At 57.2% G+C, this 24,351-nt stretch overlaps 3 protein-coding genes across 10 annotated transcripts in view; all 3 read left to right on the forward strand.

Annotated features, from left to right (window-relative positions):
* RABL6 (RAB, member RAS oncogene family like 6) overlaps positions 1–11,460 on the forward strand; it is a 31,722-nt gene extending 20,262 nt beyond the window's left edge. For 3 of the 5 annotated variants that reach the window (XM_015878700.3, XM_085521621.1, XM_085521622.1), the window contains 7 exons: positions 289–647; positions 2,311–2,473; positions 5,779–5,997; positions 6,428–6,770; positions 8,259–8,430; positions 8,750–8,799; positions 9,417–11,460. In XM_015878700.3, the coding sequence (XP_015734186.3) occupies positions 289–647; positions 2,311–2,473; positions 5,779–5,997; positions 6,428–6,770; positions 8,259–8,430; positions 8,750–8,799; positions 9,417–9,620 (1,510 nt within the window). In that variant the 3' untranslated portion in view covers positions 9,621–11,460. Of the gene's footprint in view, positions 1–288; positions 648–2,310; positions 2,474–3,672; positions 3,820–5,778; positions 5,998–6,427; positions 6,771–8,258; positions 8,431–8,749; positions 8,800–9,416 lie in introns of those variants that run through there. The other 2 variants (XR_014936341.1, XM_085521623.1) reach the window with 2 other exon arrangements.
* A 3,093-nt stretch (positions 11,461–14,553) lies between these two features.
* AJM1 (apical junction component 1 homolog) lies at positions 14,554–22,118 on the forward strand. 2 transcript variants are annotated; one of them, XM_032448161.2, is made up of 2 exons: positions 14,554–14,692; positions 18,483–22,118. In XM_032448161.2, the coding sequence occupies exon 2, from the start codon at positions 18,545–18,547 to the stop codon at positions 21,797–21,799; it is 3,255 nt and encodes a 1,084-aa protein (XP_032304052.1). In that variant the 5' UTR covers positions 14,554–14,692; positions 18,483–18,544; the 3' UTR covers positions 21,800–22,118. The 2 variants fall into 2 exon arrangements, with proteins under 2 accessions (XP_032304052.1, XP_085377746.1); XM_085521620.1 differs by lacking the exon at positions 14,554–14,692 and adding an exon at positions 16,756–16,886.
* Positions 22,119–22,172: 54 nt separating this feature from the next.
* On the forward strand, positions 22,173–23,497 carry PHPT1 (phosphohistidine phosphatase 1). 3 transcript variants are annotated; one of them, XM_015878704.3, is made up of 3 exons: positions 22,173–22,349; positions 22,471–22,595; positions 23,064–23,497. In XM_015878704.3, the coding sequence occupies exons 1-3, from the start codon at positions 22,205–22,207 to the stop codon at positions 23,154–23,156; spliced, it is 363 nt and encodes a 120-aa protein (XP_015734190.2). In that variant the 5' UTR covers positions 22,173–22,204; the 3' UTR covers positions 23,157–23,497. The 3 variants fall into 3 exon arrangements, with proteins under 3 accessions (XP_015734190.2, XP_085377752.1, XP_085377753.1); XM_085521626.1 differs by having other exon boundaries at positions 22,471–22,585; XM_085521627.1 differs by having other exon boundaries at positions 22,471–22,579.
* Positions 23,498–24,351: the final 854 nt, after the last annotated feature.

The following is a 24,351-nucleotide window of genomic DNA, read 5'->3' on the forward strand; positions in this document are numbered from 1 at the left end:
TAAAGTTGAGTTTCAAGCCCTGGCACACTGTTACAATCTGTCTGTCCAGGGAGCTCCCAGCAATGCTGCAAATGCTGATTTCATCCTGCAGCACAAGGCAGGTTGTGGTTCTCCACACCTCAGTGTAAGCAGTGTGAGTTTAGCTCATGTGAGTGAACCATACTGAGCACAGCCCAGGGGGTCACAGGCCCATACCCTCCCAGCTCAGCACGTAGTTAAAGCAGTGCAGCGCTATACGCCGGGCATGTTTTCTCTACTGATTATATTTGCATTTTCTCTTCCCTGCAGCTTCCTTGAAATGATGGAAGCCCGAAGTCGAGGACACGCATCACCACTGACAACTAATGGGCAAAGCCCTTCCTCCGGCTCCCAGTCACCCATAGTACCTCCGAGCTCCACATCAACGGGCAGCTCCAGCCCTGGCACCCCGCAGCCCCCACAGCCACCTTCCACAAGCTCCACCATCTCTCCTGAACCCCCTTCATCCTTCTCACCAGTGCCTGCACCTGAGGCCCAGTCACCACATGCACCTCCACCAGCTGCTGCTTCCCCAGCCCCTCCTTCAGCAGCCCTGCCTCCAAAGCGCAGCATCATCTCACGGCTCTTTGGGACATCTCCTGCACCAGACCCTTCTCCTCCCCAGCCAGGTGGGTCTGGGCACGTGTTTCTGTTTTCCTTTTTGTGTTGGTTTTTTTTTTTAATCCTTATGAGAGGCTGGGCAGACAGGTCACCAACAAATCTTTGATCTGTGTGTGTGCAGCATGTCCAGTAAAGCTGCATGCTTGCTTTCTTCTTTTGTCCCAGTTGGCGTTTTGGTTTGTCTCTGTGCTGACTTGGACAGGGACTGTGTCCTTCCAGCTGGCTGGGAGCTGTAGTGTGCTCCCTGAGGGAGGCACGTGGTGGACACTAAGAAAATAACTGTCATCTGTTTAGTGGGAGCACACGTGCCTCTGGAAAAGCAAGAAAAGTCATTAGAGAAGCTATTTGAAGTGCTGTCTTCACAAAAGTCTCACAGCTCAAAGGGGCTCCTGTTTGTTAGCAGAGAATAGCAAAGTGCTAGTTTTAAAGGTTATTCAACCATAAATGATCACGTAAGTCCAGGCTCTGTAACGGATTCCCCTCTGGGGAAATAAACTCCTTCAGAGATGTTCTGAGGAGGAGGGCAGCGTGTCTTCACTTCTTCCATAACGCCACTGAACAATAGAGCAGAGCAGCGCAGTGTTCAATCTGAACCTCAGCTGGATGAAGTTGCGGGGCAGAGGCATTGAGGGGTTTGTTGCATTCATTCTTACTGATCTGGACCTTAATTTGTCTGTCATATTCACTTTGTTTGTGAAACCAGCTGGAGCTGCAGAGCTGGCACTGCATAAAAATCGTAAGCGTGACATGGTTTGAATCGCCCTTTGGAAATACCTTTGCTTTCGAACTGACGGTCCTCAGAGCTCACAGTTCTCTTGAAACATCGACAGAAAGAAAGGAGGGAGTGCTGGGAAGGGGCCTTGGGGTTTCAGCTGTTGAAATCTTTGAAATCTTTCACTTCTAGGCATATACACAATGTTCTGCATCCTGGGTCTGTTACCAGGTGTGACACAGTACTCAGAGTAACCCTACCCTATATTCATAGTGAAAGCTTGCTCACCCAAAAGAAAATAGCCTAGATGTGAACTGAAATCCAGGCAGGAGAAAAAGGCTTAACATCATAAATTCTGCAGAGGTTAATCTCTTCAGGCTTCCAGTGTTCATCCCGATACCTTGACGGGCAAGGATGTCTCTACAAATAACTTATATTAAAGTGAGTCTCCATTTGCAGTAGGTCTTGAGCATTTGGTTACACAGGAAACCTGAAAGCACAGTGTGAATGATTCTGCCTTTCACAGATACAGTTGAAAAAGCAAGAAGAAGTGAATGAGTGTACTGAACAGTCTGGAAAGGGTGAAAGAACATTGAAAGGATATCACATCAAAGTGATGCTCACAGCATAGGTATAAAAATCTGTTTGTGGTCTAGTCAGTCAGTGCCAGTATTCACTGCAGGACAGAAAGAGCCACCATGGTCAAGGGCTTTTCAGACTCGTTTGGGGGCCTGAGCTTTGTAAACCACAGTGGCTACGTGTGGTCTGTGAGTGCCATCCTGTGAGGTTCTGGGCTGGCTTCAGTATCCTGTTATATGGCTTTCCTCTTCCTTTGCTGTGTATATGAGGTGGCTGTTATCTGTGTGCTGAAGATGCCTTGAGCAGGATAGATCTGTAAAAAGCCAATTTCTGTTCCATTTGTGGTGAGCTGTGTTTTACAACTGCTGTTGCTAATGCAGATGCTGCTGCTGCTACTCCTCCCCATCCTGCAGCCCCTGCAAAAGTACAGAGCGTGGAGGACTTTGTTCCCGATGACAGCCTGGATCACAGCTTTTTGGAAGACTCAGCCCCGCAGAAGGATAAGGGGAAACCACAGACAAAGCACCGTGTTGATAGTGAAAGGTAAGGGAAGGAGAATGGAAGGAAGGTGAGATGGGGGCATACTATGAAGCACAGTATGAAGAATTGCTCAGGCCTTGCCTTTTTATCCAAAAAAAACCAAGAGATTGTGGTATATTGAGCTGCTCAGACAAGAGGATGTGCAGCAAGGCTGTCTGAAAGCATGCTGTCATTTGAGAGGTGACCTAAGTGTCCTCACAGGCTTTTCATCCATCTGCTTGGAGTAGTCCACACTGATTGTCTCTTGTCATCACCACTGCATTAGCCAGGGGAGTAATTAAACACTGATATGGCTTGTCTGTGAATGTTGTGGATTCTGCATCTTTTGACAGTTTTGCCATGATTCAGTGTTCTCTAGTTCAACCACAACAACTAGAAATCAGTGCTGTATGCAAGGCTCAATGCCTGTCTAATGCAGGTCAGCCTGAATCATCATCCCTTGTGGCAGCAGAATGCATGGATGGCTTTTATTAAAAAAAAAAAAAAAAAAAAGAAAAAAAAAAAAGAAGGAAAGGAAGGAAGGAAAAGGTAGTAGTTGCTAGAAGTTTGCTGGCCTATGGGCTGGGTTAATCTTCTGTGTTTAGCAGAGATGTCAGGAGACCCAACCTACCTGGGGTTTGCTGGGCGTGCAGCTCTTAAAGCTCCTTAGTTGCTGTTCTGGCTGTGGGAAGAACTCCCTGAATCAATTCCCTTACTCGCTGAATAGGAAGACAATTTATTCCAGTCTGCTGTTTCAGACCTCGCTGTGCTGTTCTTTATCCTGGTGCCCAGGGGCAGTGTGCATGTGTCTATGCCAGAGAAGCCAGCCTGGCTCCAGACTCCCTTGGCCCCTGCTGCTGGCCCAGGCTGCCCACCTCTGTGTATGGGCTGCAGGTGTCCCATTGGAAGTGGGCTTATGCTGAAGCTAACAAGATTCTTGTTGAGTTTTCTCCATGACACTAGACATCTATCATAAACATTGGTTAGATTTCCACATCCTTCTATCTGAAAGGCTTCTAACTGGTTCTTTGCTTTATTACCTGTGTTATTTATATAGTGGTATGCAGCTATGCTAGATGAAGCAAGGGAACCTGAAGGCATAGTTTGATGCACACTAGAAGACTCCCATCTCCGAGAATGTAACCGTGCAGGCTCACCTTGTGGCACGTGATTCCTTCAGCTTAGCTGCTTTATTAGAGTTTGGGTTTTTCCTCTTTCCCTAGCCCCAAAAATTGATGTGGCAAGAGGATTCTGCTGGCTCCTGGTGGGGCTGGCTCCCCTGGCTGTTCGGCAGGGCTGGCGGGATAATGTCAAGCCAGGTCTGAGAGTGTATGCTCAGACTGCAGCAGGATTTGTTCCACCATGAGAAGCTGTTCTGTGCACACGGCAGAGGGTTACTCTGAGGAAACCCCGCTGTGCTCTTTGGTCAGTAACTCATGAGCACAGTCGTTTCTGGTGGGTACCTGTGCCTGCAAACTCGTTGGCTCAACACTAACGCAGGCTTGGCAGCGTGTGAAGTGTTGGCAAGAGTGCTGCAATGTGCTTGTTGCTGCATGCTCTGAATCCCTTCCAGCTGGAATTTCAGGACCAGGAGCTGATACTAATTTTGCATTGTCAGAGCTTGTTTATACTGCAGCAGTGATTTTTCCTGATGTATATTGACTTCTTCGCTTTGCTTTTAAACTGTCATTCAGCGATCTGAGAGGCAGTTAGAGAGGGAAGTGGTGCATTCACTGCAAAGAGAGCTGACCCACTTTGTGTGTGTGTGTCTGTGTTACACACGTGGATGTTCTCTTTAAGCTGGGAATGCCTTAGAGGCTCTAAGTCTAATGTGGTGTGTGGTGGCAGGACAGTGGCAGTAGCAGCACTCTGAAGAGTTCCCATGCTTAGCAGAGCAGTAAGATGGTGAAGAAATGCAGTGTCAGGATGATATGCTGCCATTTTTTTTCTAGGATGCAACTCCATTTTCTTTTCAGCACAATTCAAGAGGAAGCACTTCACATCGCTCAGAAATCCCTCACTTTTAATTCCTCCAGCCAGTGCGGCACTTGGAGGCTGCTTGGGGCCACAGTTTTCCTCTCCTTTGTGTGGGTCAGGCACTTTGGCTCAGTATGAGAGCAGCAGTGTTCATTATGAAGGGGCTCTTGAGCAGCCTGCGCCTGCCAAGCTGGAAGCTGAACTCTGAGTCCTGAGATCGGAGGAGTCTTTCAGGATTCCACATGGAAGGCAGCAGGGAATAGATGTTACTCCTGCTATAACCCAGACAAGTATTAATTGTAGTGGCTCTTAATGTACTATGCCAATCCTAATAAGTGTAGTCTCCCTTACAACACAAATGCTCCACTGTCTGTTGGCAAATGTGTTAATTCCTTGACTTGTAAAGCAGCAACTAGCCATAGGATGAGCCACAGTGAGTTGTGCAGTCAGCTGCACCACGCTGCCTGCTAGGAGCACTGCTTCCTTCCAGGTTAAGGATTGCAGATTTTGGTGGTTCCTTTTGTGCCTCTCAGACCTAATCTGTCCCAAGCTATAGTCTTATTTTTTTTTGTCTCTGCCTAAGAACGAGTGCTGTGTTTGTGCAGTCTGCAATGTCTGCATTGAGTCGTTAAAGGACTGTGGGGATGATACATGGCAGGTTACCAGGAAACAGCCCAGTGTCTGTTGCAGAGAAAGGAAATAGAACTGGGGAAAGTAACTCAAAGGTTCATGAGGCCATGAAAAATGTGTATCCCTGACATGAGCAAATCCATCAGAAAGCATTAAGGTTGTTGAGTCCTGCAGAAATGCAGACAAGGATCCTTCAGCTGGTAATTTCAGCCGTGAAGCTCTCTATCTAAAGATCACTCTGAAGGCACAACTGTATTACATACAGGGAGCCTGGCAGACTCTTAGCTCGAAAAGTGTGTCCTTAGGTTAATTCAATTTGGGGAATGTTAAAGCATAGTTATGGTGCCTGAGTAGCTTCCTGCTGCAGGGAGCACTGGAGAAACAAAAATAATTCTAAGATACTAATGGCTGCAAATGAATCCCCGCAGAAGTGGCAGTATATGATCAAGCTTAATTACAGGATAAGGAGATCAAGGCAGACAGTTCCCACTCTTTAATTGTCTCATCCTTTCATGTTGGACCAGAGATGTTGTGGTAGAGGCCCTGCTGAAAACACAGGCTGCTCTGCAGCAGGGAGACCAGTGGTGTGGCTGCCCTATGTGGTGGGAAGGTGAGCCTGAAGTTGGCCCTAAATGCCTGGTGAGCGGGACTCTGCTTTCAAGGGGAGGCATGTCTGTCCTAGTGTGTCTGAGGGTGTTGTCTAATCATTGTCTACTTTGCAGTGATGGAGAGACACCTGGGGGGAACCCCATGGTGGCAGGTTTCCAAGATGACCTTGACCTGGATGACAAAATCCCCAGCAGATCTGTGCTGGCAACAGAGCGAGTGCCCAGCAAAAACATTACCCTGTCCAGTGAGGAGGAAGAGGAGGAAGAGGCTAAGGACTCTAGAGTCACACTCATACCCGATGAAAGCATTGACACAGAACGTGAAAAAAAAAGGTATGAGGCACAGCTTAAAAGCTGCTGAAGGTCTGTTCATAGCAGTGTGAGGACAGAGGAGTCAGATCTTGCAGTGGGAGTCATTCTTCACACCTTGTGCTGGAGAACAGTGAATGGAATCATGTTCTCTACATCCCGTATCCTGTGGGTAATGTGGTTGGGTTTGGCCAACTGATGTGGGCACCTATGCACCAGCATCCTCAGGAATGCAAAAACTTTCAGCCTTTGACTTACTGCTAGAAATACCGAGTGGTTTCCATTTGAACACACTTCCCCGGGATGAGCTGTGTCTCTTACATCTCCTGCTGAGATGCACATTGAAGCCCTTGAGGCAAGTTCAGCTGTTAATTGGTCACTGTGCTCTGTTTCACACAATTGCAGAGTGTGGATGTGCGCAGGCTCTGACACTTTTGTTTTTTTTCCTCTCCAGGTCTTCCAGAAATTCTGTGAAACCACAAAGTGAAGCAGTTCTGACCAAAACAACCGACCTGAAGCCTCATGACAGTTTACCTCCACATTCTGGGTCTGAAAGGAACAGCAGCAGCAAGCTCGGTGCTAGTCTGTCAGGTGCTGCTGCCACGGCGGCAGTCCAGGCCCCAAAGACCACTTCCCAAAGCAAAGGACATGCTCATAAACAGAAAGTGGTCAAAGAGGAAAAGCCTGAGGAGTCTGACAGTGATCAAGAGGGACCAATAGCTACTCAAATGCTCTCATTTGTTATGGATGACCCAGACTTTGAAAGTGAGGAATCTGACAGCCAGAGGAAGAAAATGGTAAATTGCATGAGTGAATCGCTGTGCACTGCTGCAGAGCAGAGCTTGAAGTGTTGAGGCATCTCAGTGAGCAGGGCTTTCATCTGCTCTTCTGGTATCTCAGCAGCAGTCACAGCAAGTCAGGTGCTAAGCAACCTGAAGAGGCTGATTTAAGCACAAGCCCACTAATGCTGTGATTGCTGAAGCCGTGTGGCAGCAAGGTTTGTGCTTGCAGACTTTAACGTGCTGTTTGTTCTTAGTGAATTCAGAGTGTTCATTCGTAGGAACTTGCTGCTGTGCATGTAGGTAACCCTGATTTCAGTGATCCACACTCGTAACCAGCAGAATAATCTCTGTAGAAACTGCAGATCATTATTTGTGATGAGCAGTTGCTGTTCAGATGTACTCCCAGTGTCTAGGTCAGCTATTGTTCAAGAGTGTTTTATATGTTTGCCCCATTCCAGAAACCTGCAGGAGGATGGTTGTCCCAGTTTCTCTGACCTTGGCTGTGTGTCATGCTGTTGTTTATTAAGTAGTTTTCCATTCATTTAGCGTTTCAGTACCTGCTTTTCCTGGCACCTGAATATAAAAGCAGTGGTATTTGGAAAGACTTTACTTTTTGTAACTGTGATGGTAAATGATGATGAGAAATGAGGTTTGTGAGGGAACCAGCTGATGCAGCAATGTCAGGGAAATGCCCCATCACTTATGAGTGCTTTTCAAGTACGAGGTTTACTGGTCAGGTTAAGCAGTAGAACACCATCGTTTGGAAGGAGGAGAGGGATATTGCCTAAATCAGCAGCAGAGTGAGATCTGCATGGTCAGAATGGAGGGTATAAAGAAAAAGAGGTTAACAAATTCTGAAGAGGATCAGTTGGCACATAGAGAAGATTATTAAACTTCATTTCCATTCCCATTGTGCAGAGAGACAGGGGATTTTTGGGGGATAGCCAGTCTCTGCAGCATCCTGTTTTTAGCCCACATTAAAGGGGAAAATTTGCACTGGGAGCACATTCCCTTTTGAGTTGATGAAGGGATTTATTCTGCAAACGCAGGCTGCTTTCTTGGCCCTGCTGCATGTTGCCTCCACTGTGCTGGACCTACAGAGCTGTGCAGGAGAGGTTTTGTCTGTCAGATCTGGAAGCATTTTCAGCTTGTTAGATTTGATTTTCCCCAGAAAAGAAGTGCCTCTCCAGGGCAATTAAAGCCTGTTGCTGTTGAGCTAAAACAGTTGAAGGTCTCATTTAATTGCTTTACATCAGGAATTTGATTTTGGTACCATGGATGTTGAGTCATCCAAGTGTGATTTCCAGGACCAATGCTGCTTAGCTGTTTTACCATAGTGAAAAATACAGAGCGCTTATAGTATCGTGGTCACTGATTTCCAGCTAACAGCAGCTCAGTTCAGCTGCCATTTCCTTCCTCCTTCCTTACCTGCTGCCAGTTAATATCTCCATACAGTGGTTGTTTATAGATTTTGGCTGAACACTTTGCCTTTCTCATCTCTAGGATGAATTCCCTGTCCGGGAAGATCTCTCTGAAATATCTGATGATGATACCTCATTGGCAAAGCCACCACAGCCTGTGAAATCCACAGTCCACTCCTTTAAACTGAAAAATGACTCGGACCTCTTTGGTTTGGGTTTGGAAGAAGCCGGTCCCAAGGAGAGCAGCGAAGAAGGTAAAAGTCACCCCTGCAAATATGTCAGACAGCATAATAGTTAAAATTAAACTGGATCTATATAGTTAAATGAGCCTGTGGCTCAGAGGGCGGTGAGGCCCCAGCGCTGCTGCCCAGAGCTGTGGGAGCCCCAGGCCATAGATGGGCCCTGGGCAGCCTGAGATGGGGGCAGCCTGCCTAGGGCAGGGATGGGACTGGGGGCTGCAAGGGCCCTTCAACCCAGTCATCCCAGACAGCATTTTGTTCTGAGGAATAGAGGCAGGGCAGAATTGCATGGCTTGCTGTTTTAAATGGCATTTTTTTCTGTTTGTTTGAACAGATAAACATGCTTCTAAGGAGAAAAAGAAGAAAAAGAAGAAAAGCAAAGAGGTACTATATAATTAATCGGAGCTGATGTGCTGTATTGTCTGGCAGACAGGGAGCAGGGTGGCTGCCCACAGTGTTCTGTGCTCCTGGTGCACTGCCTTCCATTCTGGCTTCCTACAGCCAGAGCTGTGCTTCGCAGGGTCTGTGGACTGTTAACCACTTTTTCAGCTTAAAAGTAAACTTTCAGAACAACTGAGTTTCAAGAATGTCTGAGTTTGTGAAGTGTGGGATTAAACAGAGCTGTGCATGTCTTCTGAATGGAATCTGATGATAGCAGCGTGGCTTTTTCCAGGCAGAGGGAGGTCCCAGACGGAGCTAATCTCAGAGACAGCAAGGAAGTCTATAGGAGGCATCTTCTTTGACATTTCTTCTTGTCCGGTGCAGTGGTATTGTTGGGCACAAACTGCCTGACAGACCATTGCAATGTGGAAACCAGATGGTCTTTCCTCTCTTCTGTCCAAACTCGCAGAGGGGTCTTCTGGAATTGGTGCCCAGCCAGCCTCAGTGGTGCACGCTTCTCCCTCTGTAAGGTCCCTGTCAGAGCCAGGTTTCGGGGCGGTCTGTGCTGGGTTACTGGCAAGCTCAGAGCATTTCTTAATGAACATTTTCTCGTTCTGCAGGAAGAGGAGAAGTCTGTGAAAAAGAAGAGCAAACACAAGAAGGTCAAAGAGAAAGAGGAGAGCAAAGAGGAGAAAGACAAAAAGAAAAAGAAGAAGAGGAGCAAGGAGAAGAACAGTGAGATAGATGAACTGGAGGCTTTCCTTGGAGGAGGAGGAGCCAGTGTGAGCAAGCCACGAGGAGGTGGGGACTACGAGGAGCTGTAGGCTGCCCACATTTACACGCAGCGGACTCTTCTATCGTGGCTGTCTTCATCTTCTTGTACGAGTCACACCAGGACGGGTGCAGATGTGTAAAGCTTTTTGCTGTATATTCACTCAAAACAAAGCTGGCAGAACAAAAGCTTTACATCTGCATTGCTGTGCTGGTGGGTTCGTTACACAGAGAAAATCCAGCTGAGATGTGTGTGAGTAAGGGGAAGGTTCAGAGCGTGGTTCTCAGGCCCACTTCCAGGCTGTGATTTCTCCTTCCAGAGATGCCCCTTCGGGTTGCTGGCAGGGTGTAGGAGGTGAAGGGGATCTCTTCCAGCTCCACCCCTGCTGTATGCCACTCCTGCACACCTGAAGCTCCTGTCTTAGTAAGAGGAGTACAACAAACCGTGCTGCATGAATGCATCGTGCTCGCCTGTCTCAAGTCTTTAACTTTTTATCCTTCCTATTTTTTAATGAGAAAGGTGGTATTGGCCATTGCTCCAGTCAGCAGTTGATGCTTTAAATCATGTTATGGTACAGAAGCTGCAGGACCAGAGTGAAAGAGAGTGCGTGTGATTTTGGAGTCCTTCGAAAGGGACCTTTCTGCACAGCAGCTTAATTAGCACTCACTGGTGCTGCTGGTGGAATTCATGAAACCCCATTGATTTCCGTGGCCCCAGTGTCTCAGACACTACATGTAAGCTGCTATGCAGTTTGGGAAAACAATGCAAAGCGCAAAGCAAACCTGAGAAAGAGAGAGGAAAAAATCAGTGCTTTTCTGCATTTCCCACCCTCGAATTTGCATACAGTAGAATCCCCTCCTTTCAGTACCTCTCAGGGACATGACTCTCATGGAAATGAAGATACCCAGAGCTTCAGGACTGTCTTCAGACCAGCGTTAGCATGGCAAGGCATTTGCTTCTCAGGCATTTTACAGTCACGCTTTAAAGCACCGGCTGCCTCTCTGCACTGAGAGGGACAGCAGCTGTAGCTCTGACAGCCTTTCCCAGCCCAGCCAGTCGGTACTGCAGAGCCCCCAGTGTGCTGCCCTTCCCTGCCCCAGGCAGAGCCTCCTCCTACCCCACGAGTTGGGGAAACCATTTGATTTTTTGCTTTGAACATAGACCCATGGATTAGTGCCTCCTCAGTAACATCAGTTGCAGCTGGGTGTGCGCTGCAGAGCAGCCCTTTGTGCTTCTGCATCTCAACAAGCTGCCACTGTGTGTGATGGAGCTTGTCGGTTCTCCACATCCCCTTCTCTTTTGGTTCTGCTGTCCTTTCTGCAGCTCCCTGCACGTGCTGTGTGTTACATCACCTTGTTGCACCCGGGTTGATTTGTGGTTTGGTTTTGTTCTCCCTCTCCCGTTTCTGTTGTAAACTGTCAACCATGGTATCCAAGTGGGGATTTCCTGCTGCATCCCATAAGGCAAGGTGTTCTTCTGATTCCTTGTCCTCTTCAGAGCTGTTCAGAGTAGCAGGCAATTTGTGGCTCTGTTTTTTTCCCCTCCCCTCAAACTGCACTTGTAACTATTTCCTTACACAAATCACTGGGCTTTTCTGCACGGGCAGTCTGTTGTTCAGGTCGGTTTCCCGTTAGCACTTGCTGATTCTCTGAGCATCACTGCATTTCTTGTGACATGGGACAGTTCAACCTTTGGCACGTGGGGAGGAATGTTGGCGGGGATGGAACCGTTCTGTGGCCTCACCTGGGATACGGCAGGCGGGCGCCGGAGCTTCAGCTGCCTGCAATCCTGAAAGCGCTTCTGTTCTGTAAAGATTTCGGGTCATGTTCCATTCTGCATCGAAGAATCTGGTACAATCCATTCTGACTATAAAGCTCTGTTGTACAGCTGCCTCTGTGCATCATCTCCACTGCACGTGTGTCTGCCTGGGCTCGTGAGCTGTGTGTCCTCTGGGTCTGTTTCACAGGACGGTTCTGTTTCAGTCTCACACGTGGGTGAAATTGGTGCCGAATTAAAAATCATTGAGAAAAAGTTGAACTGAAAAACCACGAGGTTTTCCCCAAAATGGAGGGCTGTCCTGGGGGAGCTGTTGTTGCACACTGTGTTATGGGGAAGGCGGTGCTGCTCAGCTCCAGCTCCTGCCAGTGCAGCTCAGGGCTCAGCAGCAGCAGTGCAGGCACCGTGTTCCTCTTGGCACGGGTTTCTCTCTCACCTGGGCCAGATTTGCTGCCCAGCAGGAGCCTCTGCTCCCTGCAGCTCAGGCTCATTGTCAGCACAGGGAGCTGAGACAACACCAAGCAGAGATGAGTCACTCTGTGTTCTAAATCCCTCTCCTAAAAGAGAAGCAGAGGCGGGAGCTCTCTTTACTTACAGCAGAGACCGGGGAGGGGACGTGGCAGCCTTGGCTGTGGGAGCAAGGCCAGAGCCATCCCTGCCCCAGGAGTGGGTGAAGTGGGAGTGGAAGGGAACAGGAGCAAAAAGGAACTTTGCAGACTTGTGCTTCCCCCATTTTCAGGAGGTGCTGAACTGGTTGTGATACAGCAGTGAGATCCAGGGAGTGAAGGGAGAAAGAAACAGACCTTGTCTGAGTTGGTCTCACCCATCCCCTGCCTTTGGAATAAGCTAAATATAAGAAGTGTGTGTACGTGCCTGTCACTGCGGGGAAGCTTCTGCAGGATCACACTGATAAATATAGATCCTCTGAGCATCTCTGGAGGTAGCAGTGCATTCACTTTGGGGTTTATTTAAAAAAAAAGCAACAAAATGAGACCTTGAGGCTGTAGAGCTGCACTTGCAGCTTGATGCTGCTGGGAGCTGCATGTCGTATAATGTCTTGGTGCTGAGAGGAGGGAGAAGTGCAAATCCAGCGCTGCATCTGCTGCTGCTGCAGGCCAGCTTCCCAAGGGCGGCTGGTACAGCTGCTGATCTGAGGGGTGTGTGTCCGTGGGCTTCACAGCCTGCCCTGTGTGCAGCCCACAGCTCTGCACAGCTCACCTGCACAGCTCACCTGCACAGCTCACCTGCACAGCTCACCTACAGCCCTGTGACCCCTGCTGTAACTGCTCCCTGTGCGTGCACTGAACCCTGCAGAGTCCTGGGCCAAGGCAGCACGCCCGCATTGTCCTGATGGCCTGAGGCTCAGCACAGGTGGCCGGCCCTGCTGCTAAAGCTCTCGCTGCTGTTAATCTGTTGGTGGCTGTCACAGAACTCACCCCTACAAGAGAACCAGGCTGCTTAGCCGTGCTGCTGAGCAGACGGACTGGCTCTCAGTACCTGACCTGTGCCTCCACCTCACTGCCAAAACTCCAGGTAGGAAAATAGCACGAGGACAGACAGGCTGCTCCTGGCATTGCCGTCCCTACAGACCAGCTCTGCTATGGCATCCTTGCAGGATACTGTACTGCCTCCAGGCTGCAGAGCTGTCTGATCATTGCTGCCCACTCTTATTCTTGCCAGCTCATGCTCACTCGTCCCTTTGCCAGCGCTGCTGCCCCAGCCCCGTGTGCAGTGCTGTGTGAGCTGTCCTTGCTGTGCGGCCTTGGCATCGCTTCCCCTTTGAGTTCATCCTTTTGAGGTGGTGCCAGGGCTGGTTTAACGCTGCCCATGTGACGCACCTCTTGCACATCCCGGGCTGTCGCTGGCCTTGCTCACAGCCGTGTGTTACCGTGTGTTGCTGCAGGCGGCTCTCGGTCATTCCCCGGAGTTATGAAGAGCCCCAAGTGCACGGGCTGGTGATGCTGCACTTCGGGGCGCTCAGCTGCCCCGTTTCTCTTGTTCCTCTCAGACTGTCAGACTTTCCCTTGGCTCGTCGAGGCCCGGGGTGGGGATTTGCTTCCTTCCCCCGGCACTGAGTGTGAAATGGTTGTTGGAACAGGTTCTTCCTGTGGGGTTGCACTGTGCCCTGCTGCTCACCCAGCCTTCAACCGCCCCTTTTGGTAGGACGGGCTGTAACCCAGCGACAGCCGCCATCCGGTGTCGTGTCATTCACCCAGAGCCGGCTCCATCCGCTGCTTAAAGACACCGGGACACGTGGACGAGCCCGTTTAACTCGCGGTTCTGCCTCCTCCCGCACCGCGGGCTGTAGATGTGCTGGTGCCCGGGGCGGAGCGGGCGGCTCGGAGAAACACGGACCCGAAACGTGCAGCGGGGCAGGAGCAGAGCGCAGCCCCGGGCCGATGTTTGTCTCCTTGGTCCCACCCGGCAGCTGCTTCGCTGCCACGGCCGGTCCCGATCCCGCGGGTCGGTTCCCTCCGCCTCGTCCCGGGGCCGCGGGGCAGCTCCTGGGGGCGGCTCAGCCCCGTGACACGTTCCGGGTCTCGTCCCCCCGTTTGGCCGCGTCCCGGAGCCGGGGCGGATCCCGCATCGTTTGGGCCACATCCGCGGATTTGGCTTCGCTTCGTGCCCGGCTCCGGCCGCTCTGCCCGGAGCTCTGCCCCCAGAGCGACCAGCGCTGCCCGGAGCGCGGCCACCATCGACACGGTGCGATGAGCCGCGTCGGGGCTCGGTGCTGGCGCGGGGCCGGCAGCAGACGGGGAGCAGATGGAGCAGCGCGGCGGGGTCGGGGGCTGCCGGAATGAGCGCGGCGTCCCGCAGGGAGGAACATGGAAGCGCCGGGGTTGGAGCCGAGCACCGACTCCCCGGGGGCTGCCCGAGATGGGGCCGGACGGTCCCCGCCCGCACCGCGCTCCGGGGCTCAGCGCCAGCGCGTCCCTGTGCGCGGAGACACGGAGACACGGAGACGCTGCGTCCGCGCGTCGTCACGGCGCGTCCCGGGGGGGAGCGGGGGAGAAGCGGCGGGGGCCGGGCTGGGGCGAACGGAGCCGAACCGGGGCCGGGCGGGGAGCGGGAGGCGGTGCCGGGGGTGGTGGCCCGGTCCGGCCCGGCCCGGCCCCGGCTGGTAACTCCGCCTGCCGTATTTATGAGAAAACAAGCGGCGGCAGAGCCGGGTGGCCGCGGTGGAGCGTCGTGCCGTGCCGTGCCGTGCCGTGCCGTGCCGTGCCGTGCCGCACCGTATCGGGCGGAGCCGGGCCGGGCCATGGGCACCGGGGCGGCATCGGGCCGAGCCTAGAACGGCGGCGGCGGGGATGCAGCGGGGGGGGCGCCTGGGCGGCGAGCGCGGAGCAGGTAAGGGGGGAACGGGGCGGGTGGTCGGGGCCTTCTGCACCCCCGGGACCCCGGCAGGGCATCCCCCTGCATCCCCCTGCAGCTGCGCCGGGCCATTCCTTCCAATCCCATCGCATCTCTTCCCATCGCATCCTCTCTACGCTTCCTCCATACCGCACATCTCCATCCCTTCCCCCCCCAGCCCAGCGCCCTGCCCTCCTCATCCCATCGTATCTCCGGCGCCCTCTCAGGCCATCCCCAACCCCATCCCATCCCCATCCCATCCCCATCCTATCCCTATTTGCATCCTCATCTCATCCTCATCCCCATCCCATCCCACTCCCGTGCCTCCATCACCGCTCCTCAGTGCCATCTATCCCCGGGCCCGGCTCAGCACCCGGCGCGGCCCAGCGGGCCCAGTGTCACCCGGTGCCGGTGCGCAGCGCTGGGCCACCGCCCCGGGACCGGCAGCTCTGCTTTCCCGGCCGTGTCCCCTCGCCCCGCTGCATTCCGGTATGCATGCAGGTAACGGGGTCTGACAGCAGTCCTGGCGATGCCACCCGGCACGGTGCCCTGCCGCACCGGGCTGCCCGTCTGTGTCCATCTGCAGGTGCCCCTCGGGGCAGGGAACCCCGAGCACCGGCCTTAAAGGGGAGAACGGGCCGGGGCACACGGGGAGGGGACACCATCATGACCCGGCAGGTCCCTGCACAGAGCACCCAGGCCTGTGCTGCAAGTGCAGCATGCAGCACGCCTTGCACAAGCACGGTGCTTGCAGTGCAGAGGGCACACACACATGCAGCGTGCCCAAGGCCGCAGGGCAGTGCAGTGGCAGCCGGCTCAGTGCAGTGCAGGATGCAGCGGCAGCGTGACTGTGCTGTGAGTGCAGTGCTGCAGCAGCAGCGTGCTCGGTGCGGTGCATGTAGGCAGCGTGCGGGCGGCTCAGGCGGGGGCTGTGCTGGCAGCGCACTACAGGCAGAACGCCTGGGCCGCCCGTGGTGTGATGGACGCGGGGTGCAGCAATGCCCATGGGCTGGCAGCGTGCTGGGGGCAGCGCGCAGCTGAGCTGGGTGGGCTGAAGGGCAGCGCTCAGTGCCGAGCCCAGCGTGGGCACAGGACAGGTTGGGGGCAGAGCAGGTTGGGGGCAGTGGCACCATGCAGCCCTTGAACCAACAGCCCGTGCCACGTGCAAGGAGTGACCCAATTTCTGGAGCCTCCCCAGGGCCCCTCCTGCAGCCCGGGGTCTCAGCTGGCCCCAAATGCCCTCGTGCTGCTCCCTGCACACTGCTGGGAAGGCGCTGCTGGGCCCCTTGGTGCCGTGTGGGGCCACAGCTGTGGGCACAGTGCTGGTGGCACACACAGGGCAGAGCTGCCTCCCAGCAGCAGCGATATTGGGGTCTGTGACAAACCACCAGGGCTCTCCCTTGGAGAGGATGCAGTGGGATGCAGGTGGCAGGTTTGCTGTGCCCCAGAGGGTGCTGTGGGCCCCATACAGGCCCCATGCAGAGAGTATCTGCAGCTCCAAAATGCTGCCAGCTAATGGTGGCATCCTTGGGGGATGCAGCAGGGCTGGGGACAGAACAGGGCTGCTGGCACCTACCGGCAGGAGGCAGGAGAGTGGGTGGGGGCAAAATCCTCTCCCTGCAGAGGGGACGTGGTGCAGGGGCATGTGGCAGTGTGACAGTGCACCCTGAGGCACAGACACAGCCCCCACACACACCTCGCAGCCCTCAGGACTCAGCCTCCTCCTGGGGCCCTGCTGAGTTCTGCCTGAGCGCCCAGACGGGGCTGCTGTGTCACACGGTGTCTGTCCTACCATGAACACGGCGGGACCGTCCCTGCTGTGCCCATGTGGGTGCTCCCTGTGCTGCTGCAGAGCCCCCCCAGCCCCTGCCGCGCAGCCTCCCCACGCACCCACGCCATCCTTGCAGAGGAGGAATAATTTGGGGAAACCATGGCAACACGGGGATGCACACACTGTCCCCGGGTTCCCCCGGCACTGCGACCTCGCGCAGCTCATCAGGCACTGGGGGTGTCTGTGTGATGCAGAGCCTGCAGCCCTGGAGCTCGCTGTGCCCCGTGGCCCGGGCAGACACCTGCTCCCACGGCCAGGACCCTCACACACCTCTTTTATTTTGCAGAGCTGGGATGGAGCCGCCACAGGGTCCTCGAACAGCTCAGCCCACCTGCCCCATCCCTGCTGCTGCTGGACCAGGTAGGACCCTGGCCCACGGGCCACGGTTCCCAGCCTGTGAACAGCCCCGATGCTGTGGGGATGGGCTGCCTGGTGCCACTGCTGGCATCGCTGTGCAGGGCTGCTGCCCTCCTTCCTGTGCTCACAGGTGCTCCCGTGGGCACCTCCTGACAGGCACCAAACACTCCCTGTTGCCTCCCACTGCCCTCCCACCTTCACCCCCCCCCCAGCACTTATGTCCACCCCGACCCCCAGTCTCAGGACAAGACAGGGCTTTATCCAGATGGGAAACGAGGGCTGCAAGGCCCCCTGCCACACACCTGCACAGTCAACACTACACCTTGCCAAATAAAGTCTGTTCCTTTTCTCCCTGAAACGCATTCTCTGTGGTCCTCTGCTTCTGTTTAAATCAAAACGCATTCCGACTCCCTTTGCATTGCACCTTTTTGTCCCCTGCAGCCCCATGCTCCCAGTCAGGTGTCCACATATTGCATTAGGGCTGGGCAGCCGTACCCACCAACAGACCGGGCTGTGTGTGCCCAGCACTGACTGCAGCCTGCAGCTGCTCCCCCATGTACTTCCACTGGAGATGACTGCAGAACCCACCAGGTGCCCGGCTGAGCCTCCCTGCCTTCTCTCCCGCTCACCTTGGCCAGCAGCAAGCAGTGTCTCCTTGCCACCCAGCTGTCCCACCTGCAGCCAGGAGCTCTGCTCCCTGCACTGGGAGTGTCGTCCTGCAGTGGTAGCTCTGTGCCTGCCGTGTGCCCATCCCCTTGCTGACCCCCATCCCACTACTTCAGCCAGTGGCCCCACCAGGGAGACCAGTGCTGGTGCAGGGCAGCACAGGATGTGGGAGAGGACAAAGCTGGAAGGTGCTGAGCAAGCACAGCCCCTCTGGTGCTGGGGCACCCAGCCACGGGTGGTGAGGAAGTGCCTGATGAGCTGCTGCTGGCTTCTGGGTGGGGGCACAGCCACGGCCCCCCCATGACAGCCCTGCTGCCACCTGTGCCAGTCTTCATGAGCTCAGGGAGCACCGTGGCTGTGAGCAGCCAGGACTGCTGGCACTGCACTGAGCTCATGGGCTGTGGGTGTGGGGAGCTTCCCTGCCCACTGCGGGGGGTGCCCGTAGTGCCCATCCTCCAGTGATGCTCCCAGTGGTGCACACATTGGCACGATGGCATGCATGGTCCTGGGAGCCCACCCAGCTGCTCTGATGGTCACAGTGCACTGCCAGAAACATCCCCAGCTACAGAACCTCCCTTGCTGAGTCCCTCGTGCCCTGTTCTCAGATGCTGATACTTCAGGATGGTCTCCATGTCCCTGGCCCTGTTCCCCACAGCTGGGCACGGCAGTTGGTGTCCTCCTGCCCTTGGTGCCGTGCTGCCCTGCTCCCAGCTGTGCCCGCAGGTGCTGTGACATTTATGTGCCCTCTGGATGGTGAACTTTCCTCCGGTGGGAGCAGTGTGTGAACAGCAGCATCAGGGCTGGGACACCCCGATCTCCCTGCTCTGAAGAGGTGGCCAAGATCCCCTGAGCTGAGGGTGCGGGGTTTGATCCCACGCCGCCGTGACCCCGAGCTCCTCGCCGGGATTTAGGGACGTTTCTGTTCTCTTGCAGGGCCAGCCGCCTTCCCGTGATGCCGTCTGAAGGAAGCTGGCGACAGAAGCGTCACTTTTAAGATGACACGAACGGACCCACCTGACATCCTGGTGTCTACAGTGTACCAAGACATAAAGGTGGCCGCCGCAGCCCCCGGGGATTCCATTGTGTGCCAGCCCCTGGCGCGATGTGACGCCCCCATGTCCTCCTCCCTGCCCCGCGACCCGCAGCCCTTCAACAAACGCCACTGCCGGAGCTTCGACTTCCTCGAGTCTCTGGACGAGCCGCCGGTCGCTCCCCCGCCCATGGAGCGGCCGTGCCCGCGGCCCGGTTCCCCCGAGCCCACCCCGGGGCCGCCGGGCCGGCGCGCGCCCCCCAGACCGGACCCGTACGTCGGCCGGGCCCCGCCGGCGGCCAGGGAGGCTCCGCGGAACGAGCCGAAGCGCCGGGCCCGCTCCAAGAGCGCGCCGCGGATGAAGCCCAGCTTCACGCCGGTGCCCATCCCCGTCTCGGCGTCGCCGCCCCCGGCCCGACGCGGCCGCGAAGCGCTGCGGGTGGAGCGGGGGCCGCTCCGTGCCGAGCCGTCGCCGCGCCGCGAGAGCCACGTGCCGCTGCGAGCGATGGCCAACGAGGTGCATCCCATCAAACTGCAGCCGCAGCGCAGCAGCGTCAGCCGCATCTCCCCGCTCTGCGTGGGCAGCAACTGCTTCGAGGAGGGGCCGGGCTCCAAGGTGGGCAACAGCCCCCACGTCAAGTGCCGCGTGGACATCAAGCCGGACGAGGCGGTGCTGGTGCACGCAGCGCGCAGCCTGCGGGCCGCGCACAACCGGCCGGAGCCGCCGCAATGGCCCCGCGCCCCCGGGGCCGGCCGCAGCCTGGCGGTACCGGGCAGCCGGCAGGTGTCCGTGTCCCGCACGCCCACCCCCAGCGACTCGTACAGCGGGGACCCCCCGCTCCTGCCCTACCCCGGCGAGTACTTCGAGGCGGATCCACGCGCGCTGTCCTACCAGACGGTGCCGGTTCCGGCCTCGAGGGAGTTCAGGGAGTTCCCCGACAGGGGCTGTATGACCTTCTCGGCCGCCGGCGCCCCCGCCAAGTATTTCTACGCGGAGGAGCCGGTGCGGTGCCCCAGCCCCGCCGTGCCGCTGCGGAGCGTGGGCTACGCCAGTTACCCGTACCCCGTGCGCCACGGCCCGCAGCGCTTCTACGTGGAGGACCCGGCCAAGGCAGCCGTGCACACGGTGCCGCCGCGGACGTTGTACGTGGAGGAGACGCGGGGCTTCCCCGTGCAGGACCCGCCCGGCCACGCGTTCTACCGGGAGGAGCCCCGGTTCTACACCCCGCGCAGCACCCCGGTCAAGGCGCTGTACGCGGAGGACGCCCGGACGTACCCGGCACTCGGCTCCTCCGCCAGGGTCTTCTACGCCGAGGACTACGGCAAGTACCGGGAGCGGGAGCTGCTCTCACGAACGTGCCCCCCTCCCCGCAGCACGCAGCCCCTGCACTTCGGTGACTGGTACTGCCCCGAGCGGAGCACGCTGCCCTACCAGAGCCTGCAGGTGTCGCGCTTCGCCCCGCAGCCGTCGGGGCGCGATGCCATGCTGTCCTCCTGGCACGCCAGCTACAGCACGAACCCGCCGCGGCTGGGCCGGGACAGCCAGCACTACTCCAAGTCCTGGGACAACATCCTGGCCCCTGCGGCTCGCAGGGAGGACGCCCTGCAGCGCGGGCGCAGCTACGAGAACCTGCTGGTCCAGGAGCAGCATCGTGCCTTATCCCCCGACGAGCGCCGGCAGCCGGTGGTCATCAACCTGTCGAGCTCGCCCAAGCGCTACGCAGCCCTGTCCCTGTCGGAGAGCTCCATCCTCGAGCGGGTGCACAGCGACAGCGGCCGTGGCGCCCTGGGCCGCTCGTGGTACGTCACACCGGAGATCACCATCACCGACAACGACATCCGCGCCAACGGGATGGGCCGCAGCGAGCGGCGCTCGGCCAGCTGGGACGTGCTGGACGGAGGCCGGGAGCAGACCCCGTATGCTGCGCCCTACGCCCCGCAGCCCGTCCCCAAGGAGAGCGGCTCGGCACGGCAGCGCAGCCTGGAGCAGCTGGACGAGCTCATCACCGACCTCGTCATCGACTACAAGCCGGCACCGGGACACCGTGCAGGGGACAGGGGCAGCCTGGCTGAGCAGCTCAAGAAGCTCCTGAGCAGCAGCGCTCCCGGGCCGCCCCGGCGGGGGGAGGGAAGGAAGGTGCCCCCCAACGTGCCGGAGAGTTTCCGGCCCACGAAGGAGCAGCCGGGTCCCAGTTCCTTCGGCAGCGCCCCCCGCCCGCATCCATCCCCGCCGGCCGGCGGCAGCTTCGAGAAGCCTCTGGAGAACTGCTCCCCCGACCTGAGCGCGGAGGAGGACGACATGATGATGTGCTCCAACGCCAAGTGCCGGCGCACGGAGACCATGTTCAACGCCTGCCTGTACTTCAAGTCGTGCCACAGCTGCTACACGTATTACTGCTCCCGGCACTGCCGCCGCGAGGACTGGGACACGCACAAGGAGAGCTGCGTCTACGGCCGCGTGGGCAGCGTGTGCCGCCACGTGCTGCAGTTCTGCCGGGAGAACGCCGAGGTGCACAAGGCCTTCTCGCGCATCGCCAAGGTCGGGTACCTGTCCCGTGGCCGTGGGGTGCTTTTCCTGGGCTTCCCCAACTCGGGCTCGGCCGAGAACTTCCTGCAGTTCGGGCTGGAGAGTCTCTTGATGTCCCCCACGTACCTGTCCCTGCGCGAGCTGGAGAGCTACTCCGACAACCTGGGGGAGTACGCCCGGGAGCTGCGGGAGACCGGCAACCAGTACGACCCCGACGAATGTTTCCTCTTGAATGTAACCGTGGCCGTGGCCCAAAAAGTGCCGGAGAGGCCGTCTCCAAAGGTGCAGGTGCCGACGGTCAGGAAATACGCCAAGGTGGCCTTAGCGTCCTCCAGCCCCGAGAAGAAGATCCCGAAGAAGGAGCGGGATATGGAGACGCTGATCCTGACGCCGCCGCCGGGCACGGCCGACATCGACAAGGAGGGCGAGGAGGGGCGCAAGGCGAGGGAGGTTTGTTTCATCAACATCCAGCGGGAGCTGCGCATCCGCGGCGTGTTCCTGCGGCACGAGTTCCCGGCCGTGTACGAGCAGCTCTGCGACTTCGTGGAGAGCAACAAGCGCTTCACCCCCACCACCATTTACCCCATCGACAAAAGGACGGGCAAGCAGTTCATGTGCATGATCATGGCCGCCTCCGAGCCCCGCACGCTGGACTGGGTGGCCAGTCCCAACCTCCTGGACGACATCATGTGAACGCGGCGCTCGGACCGCGCGGCCCGGCTAGAGAAACGGGACTGCGCGGCGGGACGGGACCGGACGGGACGGGACGGGACGGGATGGGATGGGACGGGATGGGATGGGATGGGATGGGATGGGATGGGATGGGACGGCACCGTCTGCTGCCGGGAGGAGCCCGGGGCGGGGCGGGTGCGGGGCGGGGAGGGGGAACAGAGCGGGGCCGGAGCGCGGCGCCTGCAGGGTCGGTCCCACGTGCAGCACCGCAACGCACCGAACCGGGGCAGCTCCGCGTCCATCGCGCTGCGCCGCAACCGGCACCGGCAGCACCGGGACCGGCACCGGCGGGGCGTGTCCGGGCGCTGATTGGTCCCGCTGCGCCGCACGTGCCGGAAGGGGCGGGGCCGTTGTCGGGTTGGGGCGATGGCGGCGGCGCTGCAGCGGGTACCGGACGTGGAGATCGACGCTGGCGGCGTGTTCAAGTACGTGCTGCTGAGAGTGCGGCCCCGCGGGGACACGGGCACCGGGAAGGACGTGGTGCGCGGGCACGGCTGGGCCGAGTATCACGGTGAGCGGCGGGCGGGGCTGCGGGCGGCGGCTCCTTCCCGAACCCCCGGAGCTCCGGGTCTCTGCGGGTCGGGGCTGACGCGGGGTCGGGTCCCGGTGCCGCCTGACCCGCCGTCCCGCAGCCGACATCTACGACCGGGCGGCGGCCGAGCTGGAGCCGCAGGGGTTGGACTGCGAGTGTCTGGGCGGCGGGCGGATCTCACACCGGAGCCAGGAGAAGAAGATCCACGTGTACGGGTACTCGGTGGTGAGTGGCGACCGGCGGTGCGGGGGGGTCCCTGCCCGTGGTGGGGCCGGGCCGCCCCTCGTTGGGTGGCTGGCAGCCAGCTGTGCTGTGCCGTGCTGTGCCGTGCCGTGCTGTGCCGTGCCGTGCTGTGCTGTGCTGGGGGTGCCGGCAGGAGCTGCTTCCCCCCACACCCTTTGGAAGCCCATTGCTGCCCCTGTGCCGTGCTGAAGCCGCTGCCCACCCCCATGGTGAGCTCTGAGGGCAGTGACACCAGCTCTGCTCCCGGTTCCCATCTCCTGGGGTTTCTCTCTGTTGGGTGTCTGTGCTCACATGGGGCTGTGCTGCAGTCGCAGCCATTCGGTTTGCACAGACATCGGGCCTGTTCTTTCTCAGGGTGTCTGATGCTTTGACCGACTCAGCAGCTCACTGAGCTCTTCTGCAGGTGGGAGCTGCATCTGCTTCACTCCTGAATTCCCCTTCATCTTGCAGGGCTTCGGGCGAGCGAATCACTCTGTGACTACAGAGAAGCTGAAAGCCAAGTACCCAGACTATGAGATCACCTGGGCAGATGAGGGATACTGATGTGACCTGGCAGGGCAGCAGCACCAGCCCGGAGCTGGTGGGATCGCTTCCAGCACTCACAAAATGGCCGCGGGGTCTCCATGCTCAGTGACGCCCTGAGCTCCGCTGGACTTCTCTCTTGAACTCACTGCACTGATGAGCTTCCATCTCCTGGGGGAACCCGCCCGTCTCCGCTGTCCCCACACTTCCCATGTGCCATGGACTCCTCCCGTCTCCCTGCCACGGAGCCGCAAAGCCTGCAGGCAAAGTCCTTACCTGGGTGAAGCAGGTGGGTGCTCGGCTTCCCCTGTGGCAAGGATTTGTCCATGTATATGTGAGAATTAAACACGTTGGGGAGTGCCGCTGCCTCTGCTTGGTTGTGTGTTAATGGCTCAGCTCCTTCCTGCTTGTCTGCTGGGTTTGGTGTTTCCTTACAGTGGGAGCAGGTCCCCGGCTTCCAGCTCTGCAGGCGTCTGTTATAGGCAGTGCTTTGGAACTGACAGCACAGTGTGAGTCAGGATTAGCCTTGGGAGCAGCTGCAGTGAGTGGAGTGGGCTGTGAACATAATGCCTGTCCTGCAGCCCCGAGAGCACCAGGCAGAGCTGGGAGACAACTGCAAGAAAGGGATGGGTCCCATGGCCTGACAAAGGGAAGGGCAAAGCGTGTGCTCAGTCCTCCTTGAATCTGACTCTCTGGACAGCCAGCACTGGCTTCCATGCTTTGGTATTTCCTACCTTGCTCTTCCAGGGGAGCTCTCTGCTTACACTTCCATGGTAAGAGAGACAGGGGGAAGGAGGGGCTGGGTGAAGCAGCAGAGAAAGCTGTGGAGCTTTGGGTGGCAGGGAGAGTCCAGGGTGCTGCACGTCAGGCTGGCTGTGTGGGTTTGCTCTGCTGCTGCCACATGATGGCAGAGAAGCTGTTTGACAGGGGCAAGAATAAGGATTGCTGAATGGTTTGGGCTGGAAGGGCTGTATAAGATCACTGTTCTGACTCCCTGCCTTGGGCTGGGTGCAGCTCAGGCTGCCCATGGGCCCATCCTGCCTGGCCTTGGGCACTTCCAGGGATGGAGCACCCACAGCTTCTCTGGGCCTCAGTGCCAGGGCCTCGCTGCTCACAGAGTGAAGAATTCCCCACATTTAGCCTAAATCTCTTTCAATTTCAAGCACTTACCTCGTGTCCTGTCACTACACTCCCTGATAGAGTGTCACCCTGAGGC

Source organism: Coturnix japonica, chromosome 21 (assembly GCF_054131305.1).
Source record: "Coturnix japonica strain WE chromosome 21, WE-NBRP24, whole genome shotgun sequence".
In the NCBI taxonomy this organism is placed as follows: Eukaryota; Metazoa; Chordata; class Aves; order Galliformes; family Phasianidae; genus Coturnix; species Coturnix japonica.